General features: G+C 44.6%; 1 protein-coding gene across 2 annotated transcripts in view; it reads left to right on the forward strand.

Moving 5' to 3' along the window:
* Nucleotides 1–14,316, forward strand: part of BRINP2 (bone morphogenetic protein/retinoic acid inducible neural-specific 2) — a 115,058-nt gene that overhangs the window by 57,086 nt on the left and 43,656 nt on the right. Inside the window, exon 2 of one of the 2 annotated variants that reach the window (XM_011981447.1) lies at nt 3,640–3,984. In XM_011981447.1, the coding sequence (XP_011836837.1) occupies nt 3,716–3,984 (269 nt within the window). In that variant the 5' untranslated portion in view covers nt 3,640–3,715. Of the gene's footprint in view, nt 1–3,639; nt 3,985–5,627; nt 5,915–14,316 lie in introns of those variants that run through there. The other variant, XM_011981449.1, reaches the window with a different exon arrangement.

Raw genomic sequence — 14,316 nt, forward strand, 5'->3', positions numbered from 1 at the left:
TGCAACACAGGAGATCAGTGCACCACGGGGTGAAGTAGCTGGGCCAAGGACACATGTTTTCAGTAGCTCACAATGACCGCACGATGAAATGCATGGAATTGATTCATCCAATATTTTTGAAAACCACTTATGGTCTCTGACCTGAAGGGGTCCATAAACCAGGCAGGCAGGGTGTGATGTGACTCATCTGAGTTAGGGGAGATGATCAGTCTCATTCCGCTCAAGAAATTGCCACACTGGCTTCTTCTCATGCAGAGAATAACAGTTGGTCTGCAGGGAGCATAAAGAACCCCCACTAGGCCAGGCCTTATGCAGAATGGGAGAGGCTACAGTTATCTTTTATGTGTCTGCATTACTTTTCTGTTGCTGTGCAACAAATTACCACAAACTTAATGACATAAAACAGTACAAAAGCATTATCTCACGGTCTCTGTGGGTCAGGAGCATGGGTACAGGTTAACTGGGTCCTCTGCTCAGGGTGTCACCAGACTCAAATCCAGGTGCTAGACAGGGAAGCAGTCCTTATCCAAGGCTCTGGGTCCTCTTTCAAGCTCACATGGTTACTGGCAGAATTTGTTTTCGTAAGGTCATATGACTGAGGTTCCCATTTTCTTGCTAGCTGTTGGCTAGCAATTGCTCTTAGATTCCAGAGCTTGTCTATAATTCATAGCCGTGTGGCCTCCATAAGCAGTTCACCTTTGGCTGTTTGCTACTCCCCAGGTCAGCAGAAGCTTATCTCTTTGACACTTCACTTTCTTCTAAAGGCTCACTTGAGTAGGTCAGTTCTACCCAGGGTGTTGCTCAAGATTATTCAGAAACCTTTGTCCTCACTGCCACCACCATGATCTAAAATATTATCTGCCATCTGGACTTTCAATGCACTCTGCATTCATCAGATCATAACTCAAAGTCAACTGATTAGCAACCAGATCACGGGAGTGACATCCCATCATACTCACAGGTCCTGCCCATATTCAAGGGGAGGGGGTCATATAGGGCACGCACAGAAGGGTGTGGGAATCTTGGTCATTTGGGAATTCTGCATTCCAGTGTCTTCCCACCCACGTCCTTGCATTTTCACCTTGATGTGTTGGATGTCTTGGCCTCCAGAATCAGGTAGCTGCAGTCTTCAGAATGAACATTTCCCCATCCCCTTTGTCAATATGCCTTTAAACAAAATAGAACAATATTTTATAAAAGGAATTAATTGGTAATGTTAGAGTTTCAGGTAATGTAATGAGCACTTGCTTTTGTATTGTCAATGCTTAGCAGAGTGTCTGGCACTTAGGAGCCCTCAATTTATGTTTCTTCAATAAATGAATATGTGAATGATTATATGAGAAATATTTTGGGCATCCTCATCAGATTGCATCCATGTAAAAAATGCCGACACCCTCTATGTACAAAGCTGATTTCATTTTTTAGTTTCAAATGAGTTTTTTTTTTCCTGGTAATGCATGCTTATTATAAAACACTTGGGGATTTTCCTTCTTTCTATGATTTTATTTTTTATGTTTAACTTTTTATTCCAACTGGAACTAATTTTCCAATATTAGGTATAAAATATTCCATCCTCCATGCAATTAGTCTCTGATGCTTTTTTTCATATACTTAAGTTCTAATACATAAAAAGGTTTATTTCTAGCTATCTATTCTATTGCATTGATCTGCTGTCCAATTTGTGTGCCAGTATCACCTGTTTTAATTATTGGAATTTTATCATGTTTGAAGATCTGGTAGGGCAGGAGCTGCCTCATTATTCTTCTTTCTTCTTTCAGCCCCCACCTCTAGTTTATTAAGTGAGGGTCTGTCTTACCGCCTGCTCTAGCTCCTTAGGCTGTGCCACATTCTTTATCAAGGTCTGGACATGCAGCCAGATCTAGGCTCATATTCTACTTCTGCAGTCTCATAGGCTCAACTATTCTGGGTCCCAATAAAATATAAACATACTAATCATGGCTATTTAACAAACTTTCTGTGAGAGCTGTGGTAAGTTCTAAGAGCTGCCTAGCACCTGAGAGGTGGTCAATACCCACCAGCTGCAGGGAAGGAATGACGCTGAACATCCAGCCGCTCATGCTGTGTCCTCCATCCTTCTAAGCAGGGGTTGCAACTCTTCTGAAAGCATCCTGTATGACTAGTGAGGCACGGATCTCTCAGACTCAGGCCAAACTTTAGGCTGGGAGAGTTCCAGAATTAATGTTTGTTTCCAGCCTCTGTGCAGCCCCTTTGGGATTCACACTGATCTGATGGAAGTCAGGTGGTTTTGTGAACTGGAGCCAACCCAGAGTGCCCTGGGGGACTCTGGCAGGGGGCATAAATCAAGTGCTGAAGTCCACATTGTCTGCCCTTATCAGAGTCTGGAACTGCCAGGGAATTAACACCCCTTGCCTCATCCCCAGGGAGCCTGTCTCTGCGCTTTGGTAGTCAGAGAATGTTCTCAAGCCATGAACTACAGGTGCTGGGGTTGGAGGTCATTCTGGCACACACTGAAGTGGTGCCGACAAGGAGAGATGGGCAGATTCTGACAGTATGTGCTAGGAATTAAAGACTGAGGAAATGATCACAATTCCAAGAAGCCCCACAGTACTGAACGGTCCTGTGCATCTGCCCAGAGGTTTAAAAAGGTGACTCACTGTTCTCAGACCAAAGAGTAGGCACTGGAAATCAGAGACCTGTGATGAGTCACAAGGCAGCCAGGAATTTTGAAGGCCAGAATCTTACTACTTTCTTAGCATCTTACCCCTAACTCAGAGAGGGCAGGGCAGGCAGTCATTCATCCCTTCAAGAACAGTCTGTGAAGGTCTGCTCCCAGGAGCTGGTATAGAAAGATACAGCAGTTATTGCTCAGCCCTGCCCCTCGTGGTGCTCCTAAGCTGCATAGTGAGATGAGAGGATGATGGATATCCTTGAGTGCATGATACACTCTGATGATGCTATATGTAGTCTCTGCGTTCCCCATTCCAACTCCATCCCACATGACCTTCAATAAGAGTGGAGATCAGATGTTCAAGGCTGGAAGAGGTCTTAGAAATTAGCTCTTCAAGCCTGTCTATACATTAAACCCAGAGAAGGAAGCGATTGCCCACATTCACTCAGCTTCACAGCAGCAATGGAAGGAACTTCAGTACTTTTCTACCTCACAATTCTCCACCAGAAAAATAGGGTTGCTTCTCACCTTACATCAAATTTCGAGAGGCAGCCCACAGTCTGAGGCAATTGCAGAAACAGATTGAGCATTTTTGGAAGAGGAAGACAGAAATGGATGGTGTTGAGTGGGCCAAGGCCGGACGCATGGACACAACATAACATAAGGGCTAAGAGTCAGATCCCCTGAGTTCAAACTCTGGTTTTACCACTTAATAGCTGTGTGAACTTAATTAAGCATCTTTCTTAAGTTTCTCTCTAAGCCTCATTTTCTCATCTGTGAAATGATGGCAATACTGTTTCTTCACAGGTTGGTTTTAAGGATTACATGAAATGATGTACCTCAAGCACTTAGCTAAATGCCTAGAACCAAGTTATGTTACTAGGATAAAGGATTTCCAGAATAGGCCCAACCCAATTATGAGTGATGCTCACAGGCCCATGGGGTAAGACCAGGGTGCCCAAATGACATCGCCTTTTGTACTTTTCTAGCTCTGAGCCCTGGAGGAGCAGCACGGAGTGAGAGAGCGTGGCGAGAGAATGAAGAAACCAACCGCCCGGGAGAAGCATGAGGTGGCAGTGTGGCACTCGGTTTAGAGGGCTTCGGCCGGCAGTGGCCCCATGGACAGCCCTGCTGGCACTGGGCCTGCCTGGCTGGGTGTTGGCCGTCTCAGCCACGGCGGCTGCTGTGGTCCCCGAGCAGCATGCCTCCGTAGCTGGCCAGCATCCCCTGGACTGGCTGCTCACAGACCGGGGCCCCTTCCACCGCGCTCAGGAGTATGCTGACTTCATGGAGCGGTACCGCCAGGGTTTCACCACCAGGTACAGGATCTATAGGTAAGTGGGGCCTCCACTGAGACAGGGGCTTCCCTAAGAACCCAACCTGCACAGCCCCTGCTGGTATGCCAGCCCAAACCCCTAAGCGGGCTGGAATGCCCTCAAACTGAACTAGAGGTGAAGGTTGGAGGAACACCAGGCAGGGAAAACAAGCCTACCATGTTAGTTTTTAAAAAAAGAAAGAAGAAAACACATACAAGCTGGAAAACCTGCTGATGCCTCCTGGGGAACTTAGCACAAGGGTTTCTATTTATAGGTTGTGCTGCTTATAAATTGAGGACAAATCAGGCAGCATGGAGTCAGCGTGTGGCACAGGCTGCCGTAGGAGGTCAGAGTCAAATGCTGGGGCCAGGTTTTAACTAATGGGTTAGATAATTTCATGAGTTGTAATTACTTAGACATACAAACAAAGGAAGGGCAGCTCCAGGTCCTGCCTTAGAGGTCTGGGGAGCCATGCAGGGTCAGGAACAAACCTGCCCTTACCCTTTGTCAACACCCCAGGCTCTGCAGGCCTTGTGGGGAAAAGGGGTTAGGCCCTTTAGGCCCATCCCCAGAAGCATCAGAGCTGAAAGTCAGACTCCTGAGACCTGCCTAATTCATCATCAGGTGGAATAAGCCAGGCACATATTCCTGGCTGCTGGACCAGCACTTCCAAAATAGAGTGCTCCTCCATGTGCTCACCTCCAGGGCTTCCACAGTGCACCAGTGAACTCAAACTTCCCTTCGATTCCTCTGTCCACTTGCCCCCTTGTCATCTCTCCCCTTGCCTGCATCTTTAGATAACCCTGGGAGCTTTGGTGATTTTTTTCTTTGTTCAAAGGCATTTATTTTCTAATTCAAATTAGTTAATTAGTTTTTAATGCAAAAAGAAAAATAAACACGAAAAAGCACAAAGAGAAACAAAAACACAAAACCATCCATTCTTTTGGCAACTAAAGGTTACTGTATCAGATGTTCAAGGCTGGAAGAGGTCTTAGAAATTAGCTCTTCAAGCCTGTCTATACATTAAACCCAGAGAAGGAAGCGATTGCCCACATTCACTCAGCTTCACAGCAGCAATGGAAGGAACTTCAGTACTTTTCTACCTCACAATTCTCCACCAGAAAAATAGGGTTGCTTCTCACCTTACATCAAATTTCGAGAGGCAGCCCACAGTCTGAGGCAATTGCAGAAACAGATTGAGCATTTTTGGAAGAGGAAGACAGAAATGGATGGTGTTGAGTGGGCCAAGGCCGGACGCATGGACACAACATAACATAAGGGCTAAGAGTCAGATCCCCTGAGTTCAAACTCTGGTTTTACCACTTAATAGCTGTGTGAACTTAATTAAGCATCTTTCTTAAGTTTCTCTCTAAGCCTCATTTTCTCATCTGTGAAATGATGGCAATACTGTTTCTTCACAGGTTGGTTTTAAGGATTACATGAAATGATGTACCTCAAGCACTTAGCTAAATGCCTAGAACCAAGTTATGTTACTAGGATAAAGGATTTCCAGAATAGGCCCAACCCAATTATGAGTGATGCTCACAGGCCCATGGGGTAAGACCAGGGTGCCCAAATGACATCGCCTTTTGTACTTTTCTAGCTCTGAGCCCTGGAGGAGCAGCACGGAGTGAGAGAGCGTGGCGAGAGAATGAAGAAACCAACCGCCCGGGAGAAGCATGAGGTGGCAGTGTGGCACTCGGTTTAGAGGGCTTCGGCCGGCAGTGGCCCCATGGACAGCCCTGCTGGCACTGGGCCTGCCTGGCTGGGTGTTGGCCGTCTCAGCCACGGCGGCTGCTGTGGTCCCCGAGCAGCATGCCTCCGTAGCTGGCCAGCATCCCCTGGACTGGCTGCTCACAGACCGGGGCCCCTTCCACCGCGCTCAGGAGTATGCTGACTTCATGGAGCGGTACCGCCAGGGTTTCACCACCAGGTACAGGATCTATAGGTAAGTGGGGCCTCCACTGAGACAGGGGCTTCCCTAAGAACCCAACCTGCACAGCCCCTGCTGGTATGCCAGCCCAAACCCCTAAGCGGGCTGGAATGCCCTCAAACTGAACTAGAGGTGAAGGTTGGAGGAACACCAGGCAGGGAAAACAAGCCTACCATGTTAGTTTTTAAAAAAAGAAAGAAGAAAACACATACAAGCTGGAAAACCTGCTGATGCCTCCTGGGGAACTTAGCACAAGGGTTTCTATTTATAGGTTGTGCTGCTTATAAATTGAGGACAAATCAGGCAGCATGGAGTCAGCGTGTGGCCCAGGCTGCCGTAGGAGGTCAGAGTCAAATGCTGGGGCAAGGTTTTAACTAATGGGTTAGATAATTTCATGAGTTGTAATTACTTAGACATACAAACAAAGAAAGGGCAGCTCCAGGTCCTGCCTTAGAGGTCTGGGGAGCCATGCAGGGTCAGGAACAAACCTGCCCTTACCCTTTGTCAACACCCCAGGCTCTGCAGGCCTCGTGGGGAAAAGGGGTTAGGCCCTTTAGGCCCATCCCCAGAAGCATCAGAGCTGAAAGTCAGACTCCTGAGACCTGCCTAATTCATCATCAGGTGGAATAAGCCAGGCACATATTCCTGGCTGCTGGACCAGCACTTCCAAAATAGAGTGCTCCTCCATGTGCTCACCTCCAGGGCTTCCACAGTGCACCAGTGAACTCAAACTTCCCTTCGATTCCTCTGTCCACTTGCCCCCTTGTCATCTCTCCCCTTGCCTGCATCTTTAGATAACCCTGGGAGCTTTGGTGATTTTTTTCTTTGTTCAAAGGCATTTATTTTCTAATTCAAATTAGTTAATTAGTTTTTAATGCAAAAAGAAAAATAAACACGAAAAAGCACAAAGAGAAACAAAAACACAAAACCATCCATTCTTTTGGCAACTAAAGGTTACTGTTGTTAACATTTTGGCATATGCATTTCTAGTCATATGAACACACTAATGTTTTTGGACCTCTTGCTAGATTTAGCATCTTGCACGCCTTATGTAAAGTAGCTCCAACCCTGTGTTGGAAGAACAGTTATTCTCCCCATTTTACAGATGGGGAAATTGAGGCCCAAAGAAGTTAAGCAACTTGCTGAAGGGCACAAAGCTAGTGAATAGTGGTGCCAGGATTAGCTCGCAAGTAGGCAGATTGCAGAGTCTGGGTTCTGAAAATATATTTAGAGACATTTTCTTTTTTCTGGGAGTTCTTTTTTAACATCTGCAGTAATGACACAACCACTTTAGATTTGTAAGGGGTCTCAGAAGTATGGTTTTAAGAGTATTCAGTACAGTATCAGAAGATTCCCAAATGGTAAAACTGGCTGTTTATAGAGGCCATTCACCTGCTTCAAAATTCCCACACTTGGGTGCAGACAAAGGAGCAAGGTTGGAGATATTTGAGGGGCTGGTACTTTGTGGACCCAGAGATTCCTAGAAACAAAATCCTACTCTTAGGAACTGCCTGCCCAGCTATCCTTTCAGGCCATTTTTCTCCCACTGGGCTTAGTGCAGTCTGGTCCTGGAAAAGACTGCAGTTCACACTCCCTGGTTTGGGGATTCTGGCCCTTGCCATCTTCCAAGGGCCACAGCAGAAATTCACACAGCGTCACCAAAGCAGAGAGCACCAACTCAGGCTTGGAGGGACTGAGTTTATACCAGCTCAGGTAAAAGCAGCTGAGTAGAAGAGGAACAGAGTAGAGGGTTAACTCAGCTGTCAGTAAACACCTAAGAATCTCAAAGAGATGGCAAATTCAGGGTGACCTTCTCTTTATTAAAGAAATTTTTTCAATCTTTCAAAAAAAAAAATCAGAAAATCCACTCTAGAATGTGCTTAAGCAGAGAATCCCTCCAGTCCAGTAAAATAAGATTTAATTTACCTTAGACTTTTTAGTTTATCCCACATCTCACAGAAGCATTGTTATCACCAAAAATAATTTTTTAAAAGTTTACTGGAATTGAAGTCAGGCTGGGAGTCCTAAAACTACTCTCCACTTCAAGGAGCTATAGAAACTAGAGGGAACAAACTCTCAGCTTCCTTCTCCCCTCGGGAGAGTTTTCTTCCGGACAGCCTGGTAGCCACCTAGCGCCTGGGCGGCAGCTCTGAGCGGGCCCGCGGGGAGTGTCTGTAATCATCTCTGCACCATCAACTGTTCTATCAGTTGGTAATGGTTTTCTGATCATTTAATGTGACAAGCTCTTACACTGTGCCATTCTGTTTCTCTGGGCTCAGTTATTGCACATGAACCTGTACTTGGGGAAACAGTAACCAGTCATTCTGACAGGAGTGTAGTATTCTGATTTGTGGCCCTTTGGTGGGGCAGAGAGAGCACAGTCACACACCGCTGCTTCAGGAGCATTCCTCGAGTTTTGCCTTTAGTGATGAAGCAAAATGGCGGCTCATGGGCCCTTATAGGGCTCTATATTATCCCAATGGGAATTCATTTTTATCCCTTCCCACTTTGTATCTAGTGGCATTTCCTCTGGCAAATTTAGGACCTTGTTGGCATTGACTAAAGCAGGTCAAAGAAAACTGGTAAAACATACATGGAGAATCATCCTCAAATTTCTCTCCCATTATCCAGAAGAGTTGAAGGATTTAAAAAAAAAAACAAAGAATATCAGAAATGCTTTGAAGGAGAAATATTGGGTCTCAAACAGAATTAATGTTTTGTTTCCCCCTTTAAGGAAGCTTTTGGGACATAGAAATCAGATAGTATCCACATGTGTCTTCCATTTAAGGAGATGCACTGTGGTAGAGAAGAATAAAACTATTATTCAAGGGGGTCAGAATATTTGGCGCAGAATCACTTGAAGGTTTCTTGCATAATAGGAAAGAGACCCTCTGTTGTCTTCTACCTGTTGAACAGATCAAAACCATTGCACAGCAAGGTTCTAATATTTAACTACAAATTCCATCTATTCTTATGAGAATGTTGGAGTATGCTCTCACTTTGAGATGACTAGTCACGCTAGAATAGGTGCAGCCTCTGTAATCATGGACCTCCAGAGATTGTCACTCTCCTCATTACAAATTTGTATCCATACAGACATAGGTGCTTAAGAGTGAAGGTCCTAGAGCCAGGTGACCTGGGTTCTAATCCTGGAGCTGCAACTTTCTATCTGTATAATGTCAGGCAAATTACATAATTTTCTTGTCCCTCAATTTTCATATTTGTAAAGTGGGGACAGTAATAGTGCCTACCTAATGGATTAATGTGAAAATTAAAGGAGGTGGTTGATGTAGGCACTTAGGATAGTGCTTAATAAACACTGCCGATTATTCTTAGGTTGTTCTCTTAAAATTAGCCTATGCAGGAAGGATAATGAGATGAGAATCATAGGTGCTTTTTTGCTTTAATGTCTGCTGAGGGCCTAGCATTCAACAGCATATATTAGAGGGGGGAACACTGTTCTCTTGCTTTCTTTTTTAAAGCATGTTAACCTTTACCCTTCAATCCAGCTCTTTGCTGGGAGGGGAACTCCATTGAAGAATAATTGGATCTTCTCTGGGGCACAATCTTACTGGCCTTGTGGGCTACCAGAGGAAGCAAGATGGTTTCCAGCATATGTTAAAGTTGCCATAGGCCAAGCCCTTGTGTCTAAAGTTAAGGATGGCTCACTGAGGAGGCCTTTCTTAGGCATGTCCTCCAGTGGCTGGTGACTGCTGGCTCCTTTGTCCCAGGGATGAAAATCATAGTCTCAGGATATACTATGAAGAGAACAGAGACAATATGTACTCTGGTTAAGCCCTCCTAGATAACAGGATGGGCTTGGGCATCTCACCCAATTTTTGACAATCTTGTAAATTAAACATTAACCAACCTCTCAGCATATCTTTGAGCCTTGTCAAAACAAGATCTGATCTATTAGCCTATTTCTCAGATCCGTCTCTTAATAGGCTCATGGTAAGAGCTAGAAGAACAGAGGTCCTGTCTCCAGTTCCATGTGTGACTTCTGGGCTCCCCATACCTTGCTCCATTCCATAGCCCCCACTGCAATAAACACTTAGAGACCAACCTTTCACAGCAGCCTTACGATGGGCTACCAGGGTCTAAGGCACGTGCAATGCACTTGTTCAAGGTCAGAGAGGTAGCCAGTCACAGCCAGAAATAGCACTCAGGGCTCCTGACTTGAAGTCTCCTGCTCATTACTCTAGACCATGCCACCTCCCTTTGACTGGTAAGTGCATCTTCATCATAACACGTACCTAATCAGGCACCTAAATTGAGCTGATGGAAATGTAAATATGGTTTCTCGAAACACTCTAGTGGTAATGTTCCATTCTCTCTTTGCTACAAATCAAAGTAATGAGCAGTCTGGTTTTTTTTTTTTTTAATTTCTTTTTTGTATTAAGGTTTTAATAGAGAGATAATCATGGGATTGGAAGAAATCCAAGCCACTATGATGAAACACTTAAAACTCGGAAAGAATACATTAACATTAACAGAGAAAGTTGGAAATCATAGAGAATGATGAGTGGTTGGGAGGAAAGCAATGCTGGATGCAATTCCAAAATATTGACCTAAGTCCTTATTACATCTATGTCTAGCTACCTCTTTTTGGAAAGGGATGGTCTGGGGATACATTAGAAGCCAAATGTTAGAAGTCAAAACAAAATAGAATTAAATAAATATCTTTATTGACTAAAAGGGACATCATAGTCTTATCACATTGTGGGATATGTATGCAGATTTGTAGAACAAAACTGAACACTAAGAAGCTGTAGGGCTACCAGGGATATAATCAGGTGAATGAGGCAGTAAACAAGGCACCAGAGCAACAACCCTAAGAAAGAATATCTGGAATTCATCAGGATGAAAAATAAGACTTGGCAATGGCTTAGACGTGAAGGAAGTGCTCACCTAATTTTTGGCAACCTTGTAAATTTTGCTGACCAACCTCCCAGCATGCTCAAAGTGCAGTCTTTGGACCAGCAGCATTAGCGTCGCCTGAAAGCTTGTTAAAAATCCAGAACGTCAGGCTTCTCTCCAGACCTAAGGAATTAAAATCTGCATTTTAACAGGATCCCCAGATGAACAAGATGGCATCAGAGCTTGAGGAGTACGGCACTTGTCTACACTAAGTATTTGGAGATGGAGAGGGGAGCAAAAATGAAGAGGGTGGAGAAGCACAGAACGTGTACTGGAAAGACAGCACCCCCCATGATGCATTTGCAGCAGTGAGACTATTTACAGGAGGCACTGCAAATAAAATAAAATAGGAGTCCAGAGACGGTAAATCTAGGAGTTATTAGTGCCAAGACATATGAACTCATAAGAGTAGGTACAGCAGCTGGGAGAAAAGTTGAACAGCAGAAAAGGCTGGAGGGCCTAGAAGCAGCCTGTGGGTGCCTCCCGGGAGATGGGGAGCTGAGGAGGCAGACAGCAGCTGTGGAAGCAATCACAGGAGGAGCTCCAGAGCTGATTTATCATCCAGACCACGTCTCTCTGACTAACAAATACTGATTTGGATAAACAGCGAACCCTGGGAGAGGCACCATCTCCAATTAAGAGATCACAGTCCACATAAATAAACGGCAACCAAAGACAACTTCAGTCTGCCTAGGTAAATCCCAGTGATTTCCAAGGTGTGCATTACAGTCACTGAGGTAGAGAAAGGCTACATTATCGCACGGCTGCAGGCCTCCAGAAGGGAAGCTGTAGTTCTCAGGTGGATGGGAAAAAGGAGGGAGGTTAGCTCTTCTGCATAAACCACCCGGCCCAAAGTAAACTGGCTGATCTCTGATCTTCTCACTGGGTTTGTGTTTTGACCATAAGGGAGTTTCTTGAGATGCAAGGAGATAAAGGAATGTACACAAACTGGTATTGTGATTTAAATTAGAGTGAAATTAGAGGCAATATGGCAACAATGAGCTTGCAGTTCTGGTCACAGGCACTATTTCTCAGTCCACAGGAGTGAGAAGGTAGGAGAGGGACAGAATAAAATGTTTAGAGGTTGCTTAAGTGAAGAGTCCAGTACTGCCTAAACACACAGGCCCTATAACATAAATACCTAACCTAGCACAAGGCATCTTAGGCCTTCCACCCAAGGAATTTTAACCCAGAAGTATCTGGACGACAAGCCCAGCATGTCCTTATCCTTGGGCAGAATTCTGTTTCCACTTCTGGCATAGAAACATACCACATCTGTGCAGCAGACCCATATGGAACCCTCCTATGTGCATACAAAGAACCGAATGAAAAGGCATTCTGCTCTCTTGGAGCAAGGAGAAATATTACGTAAACAAACAGCTATAATTCAATAACATAAATAGAGACATAGTCATTCATTCAACACCCATTTCTGAGGGCCAGCTTAGTGCTTATTATTTCACTAGATTCTGATAATAGACTATAAACAAGGTGGACAGAGTTCTTGATCTGATGGCACTTACAGATAAGTAAGCAAGTGCTAGATTGCTCTGCACAGAAAGGTCAAGGAAAGCTGGAATAAAAAGTAACACATAGGCAAAACCAATGGATGACTGGAGACTCCAGGTGGAAGCTTGTGGAATGGTGTTGTAGTCACAGGAGCCGTGTAACCAAAGGCATGGGAGCACTAGGTGTGGTTTAGGAACTTAACAACCAGTCCCATGTCAAGAAGTGTATGACGATGCCTCTCCTTTCCCTGTTCTTCCCCACTGGTTATTTATGCCATATTTTGTCTCTCTGAAATGCCAAAAGTGTCTCTTAGACACTGATTTCTTCCAGGGTGCAAACAAACAAACAAACAAACAAAACAAAAAGAAAACATAAAACAAAAACAGAACAAAAAACTCTCACCTGAAGAGGCATGTCATTTTCTAGTATTAGGGGTAAGTAAAATGAAGTAAAAATCACTGCGTGTGTAGAGAAAGTAGGACCAAAAGCAACTCCTTACATTTCTGCTTTGGAAAAATGGAGCGTGAATTCTCACCTGGTGAGAAGATGGTACATAGTGCTATAAGGTCCTATGAGACTACTGGTTCAAATAAAAATTGGCATCATTTATGCTTGAGCAATTGGATTCAGGGTAAGGTTACCACACCGTACTTTTGCACACTTGGTCCTCTCTCAAGTATTTATGGAGCATCTCCTTCGTGCAATGCATTATTCTAGGCACTATAGCAGAACACGAAAGACAGACAAAACAGGATACTACTGATTTCTGGGAGATTAGCAGTCCAGTTTGAGTGACAGCATACACACCAGAAAACGCACTGGGATGCATCACCTCAAATGCTAGAAAGAAGACATTTAATACATTCTCAGTGATTGATGGACAGGTTTGGTCTATGGATGCTGTGTCAGAATGAATTCTCAGGATGCCGGTCCCAAGCATCCCTAGGACACAATGGCTCTTGCCACACATTTTCCCATGTCTTTGGTGGCTATACCCAGGTTAGCCACCCTGGCTTCAGATAAGATTGCAAAGTTGATCTGTGAAGAGAAAATGTGAAAATAAAAATTTGGAAGAAACGAAGGGAGCATTCAGGATGGCCAAGGTGGGCAGACAAGATCAGTTTTGTTTTCAGATGAGATTTGGTAAGAGATCTTGAGTCAGTCAGGCAGAGGAAAAGAGGATTAAATTTTGCTTCGAGAAATAATTAATTTTATTCATGAATGAATTGCTTCTTAGAGACATGTGTGTGTGTAAAAAGGAGTGAGGTAGACTTCATCCAGAAACTGTCACGACACAGATACAGGCCAACAGGGACGCTGTCTAGTCATACGGTCTTTCTCTCTCTCTCTTTAAAGAGAATAGCTTTTTCTAGGTCAAGGATTCTCAATATTTTTTTCTTTATTCAGCTTCTGCCACATTTCTCTCACCCCAGAGCTTCCCACATATCCCACAAGAAAATCATTTCAGTACAGGGAGCTTAGAACAGTGAGTGGCACAGGGTGGGGTGTTTCTTCATTCAGCCCATGTTTATTCAGGATTTGTGTGTCTTGGCCACTCTACAAGGGCTGGGGACACACTCTGAAGGAGACAGAGCCCAGGCCTCAGAGAGTTCTGCTTTCCAGGAAGATCCATGTATGCAAAGGATTAGAAGTGGGCGAGGCATGTGGTATAATAAAAAGTCTGGGTGAGAGGAGCTTGGCTCCCATGCTAGTTACCATCTTCTCCTCTGGGAGTAGAAACAGCTGAATCTGCTCACAAGGAACTGAAGATAAGTTGGGCTGCAGACAACAGCTTGGACCTGAGTCAGAGCTGGCAATGCCAGTCCTTCAATCCTGCCTTTGCCCCAAACTAAAGTCAACTGGGTTGTCCATCAGATTGGTTTGACCAATCCTAAGTGAAGCAACTAGAGAACCCAGCACTGGATTGTGGGGATGGGACAAGCCAGAAACCTCAGAGGGACAGCTCTGCCAAGTGAGCTGATCGTGAG

The sequence above is a fragment of the Mandrillus leucophaeus genome, unplaced genomic scaffold (genome assembly GCF_000951045.1).
Source record: "Mandrillus leucophaeus isolate KB7577 unplaced genomic scaffold, Mleu.le_1.0 Scaffold226, whole genome shotgun sequence".
NCBI lineage: Eukaryota > Metazoa > Chordata > Mammalia > Primates > Cercopithecidae > Mandrillus > Mandrillus leucophaeus.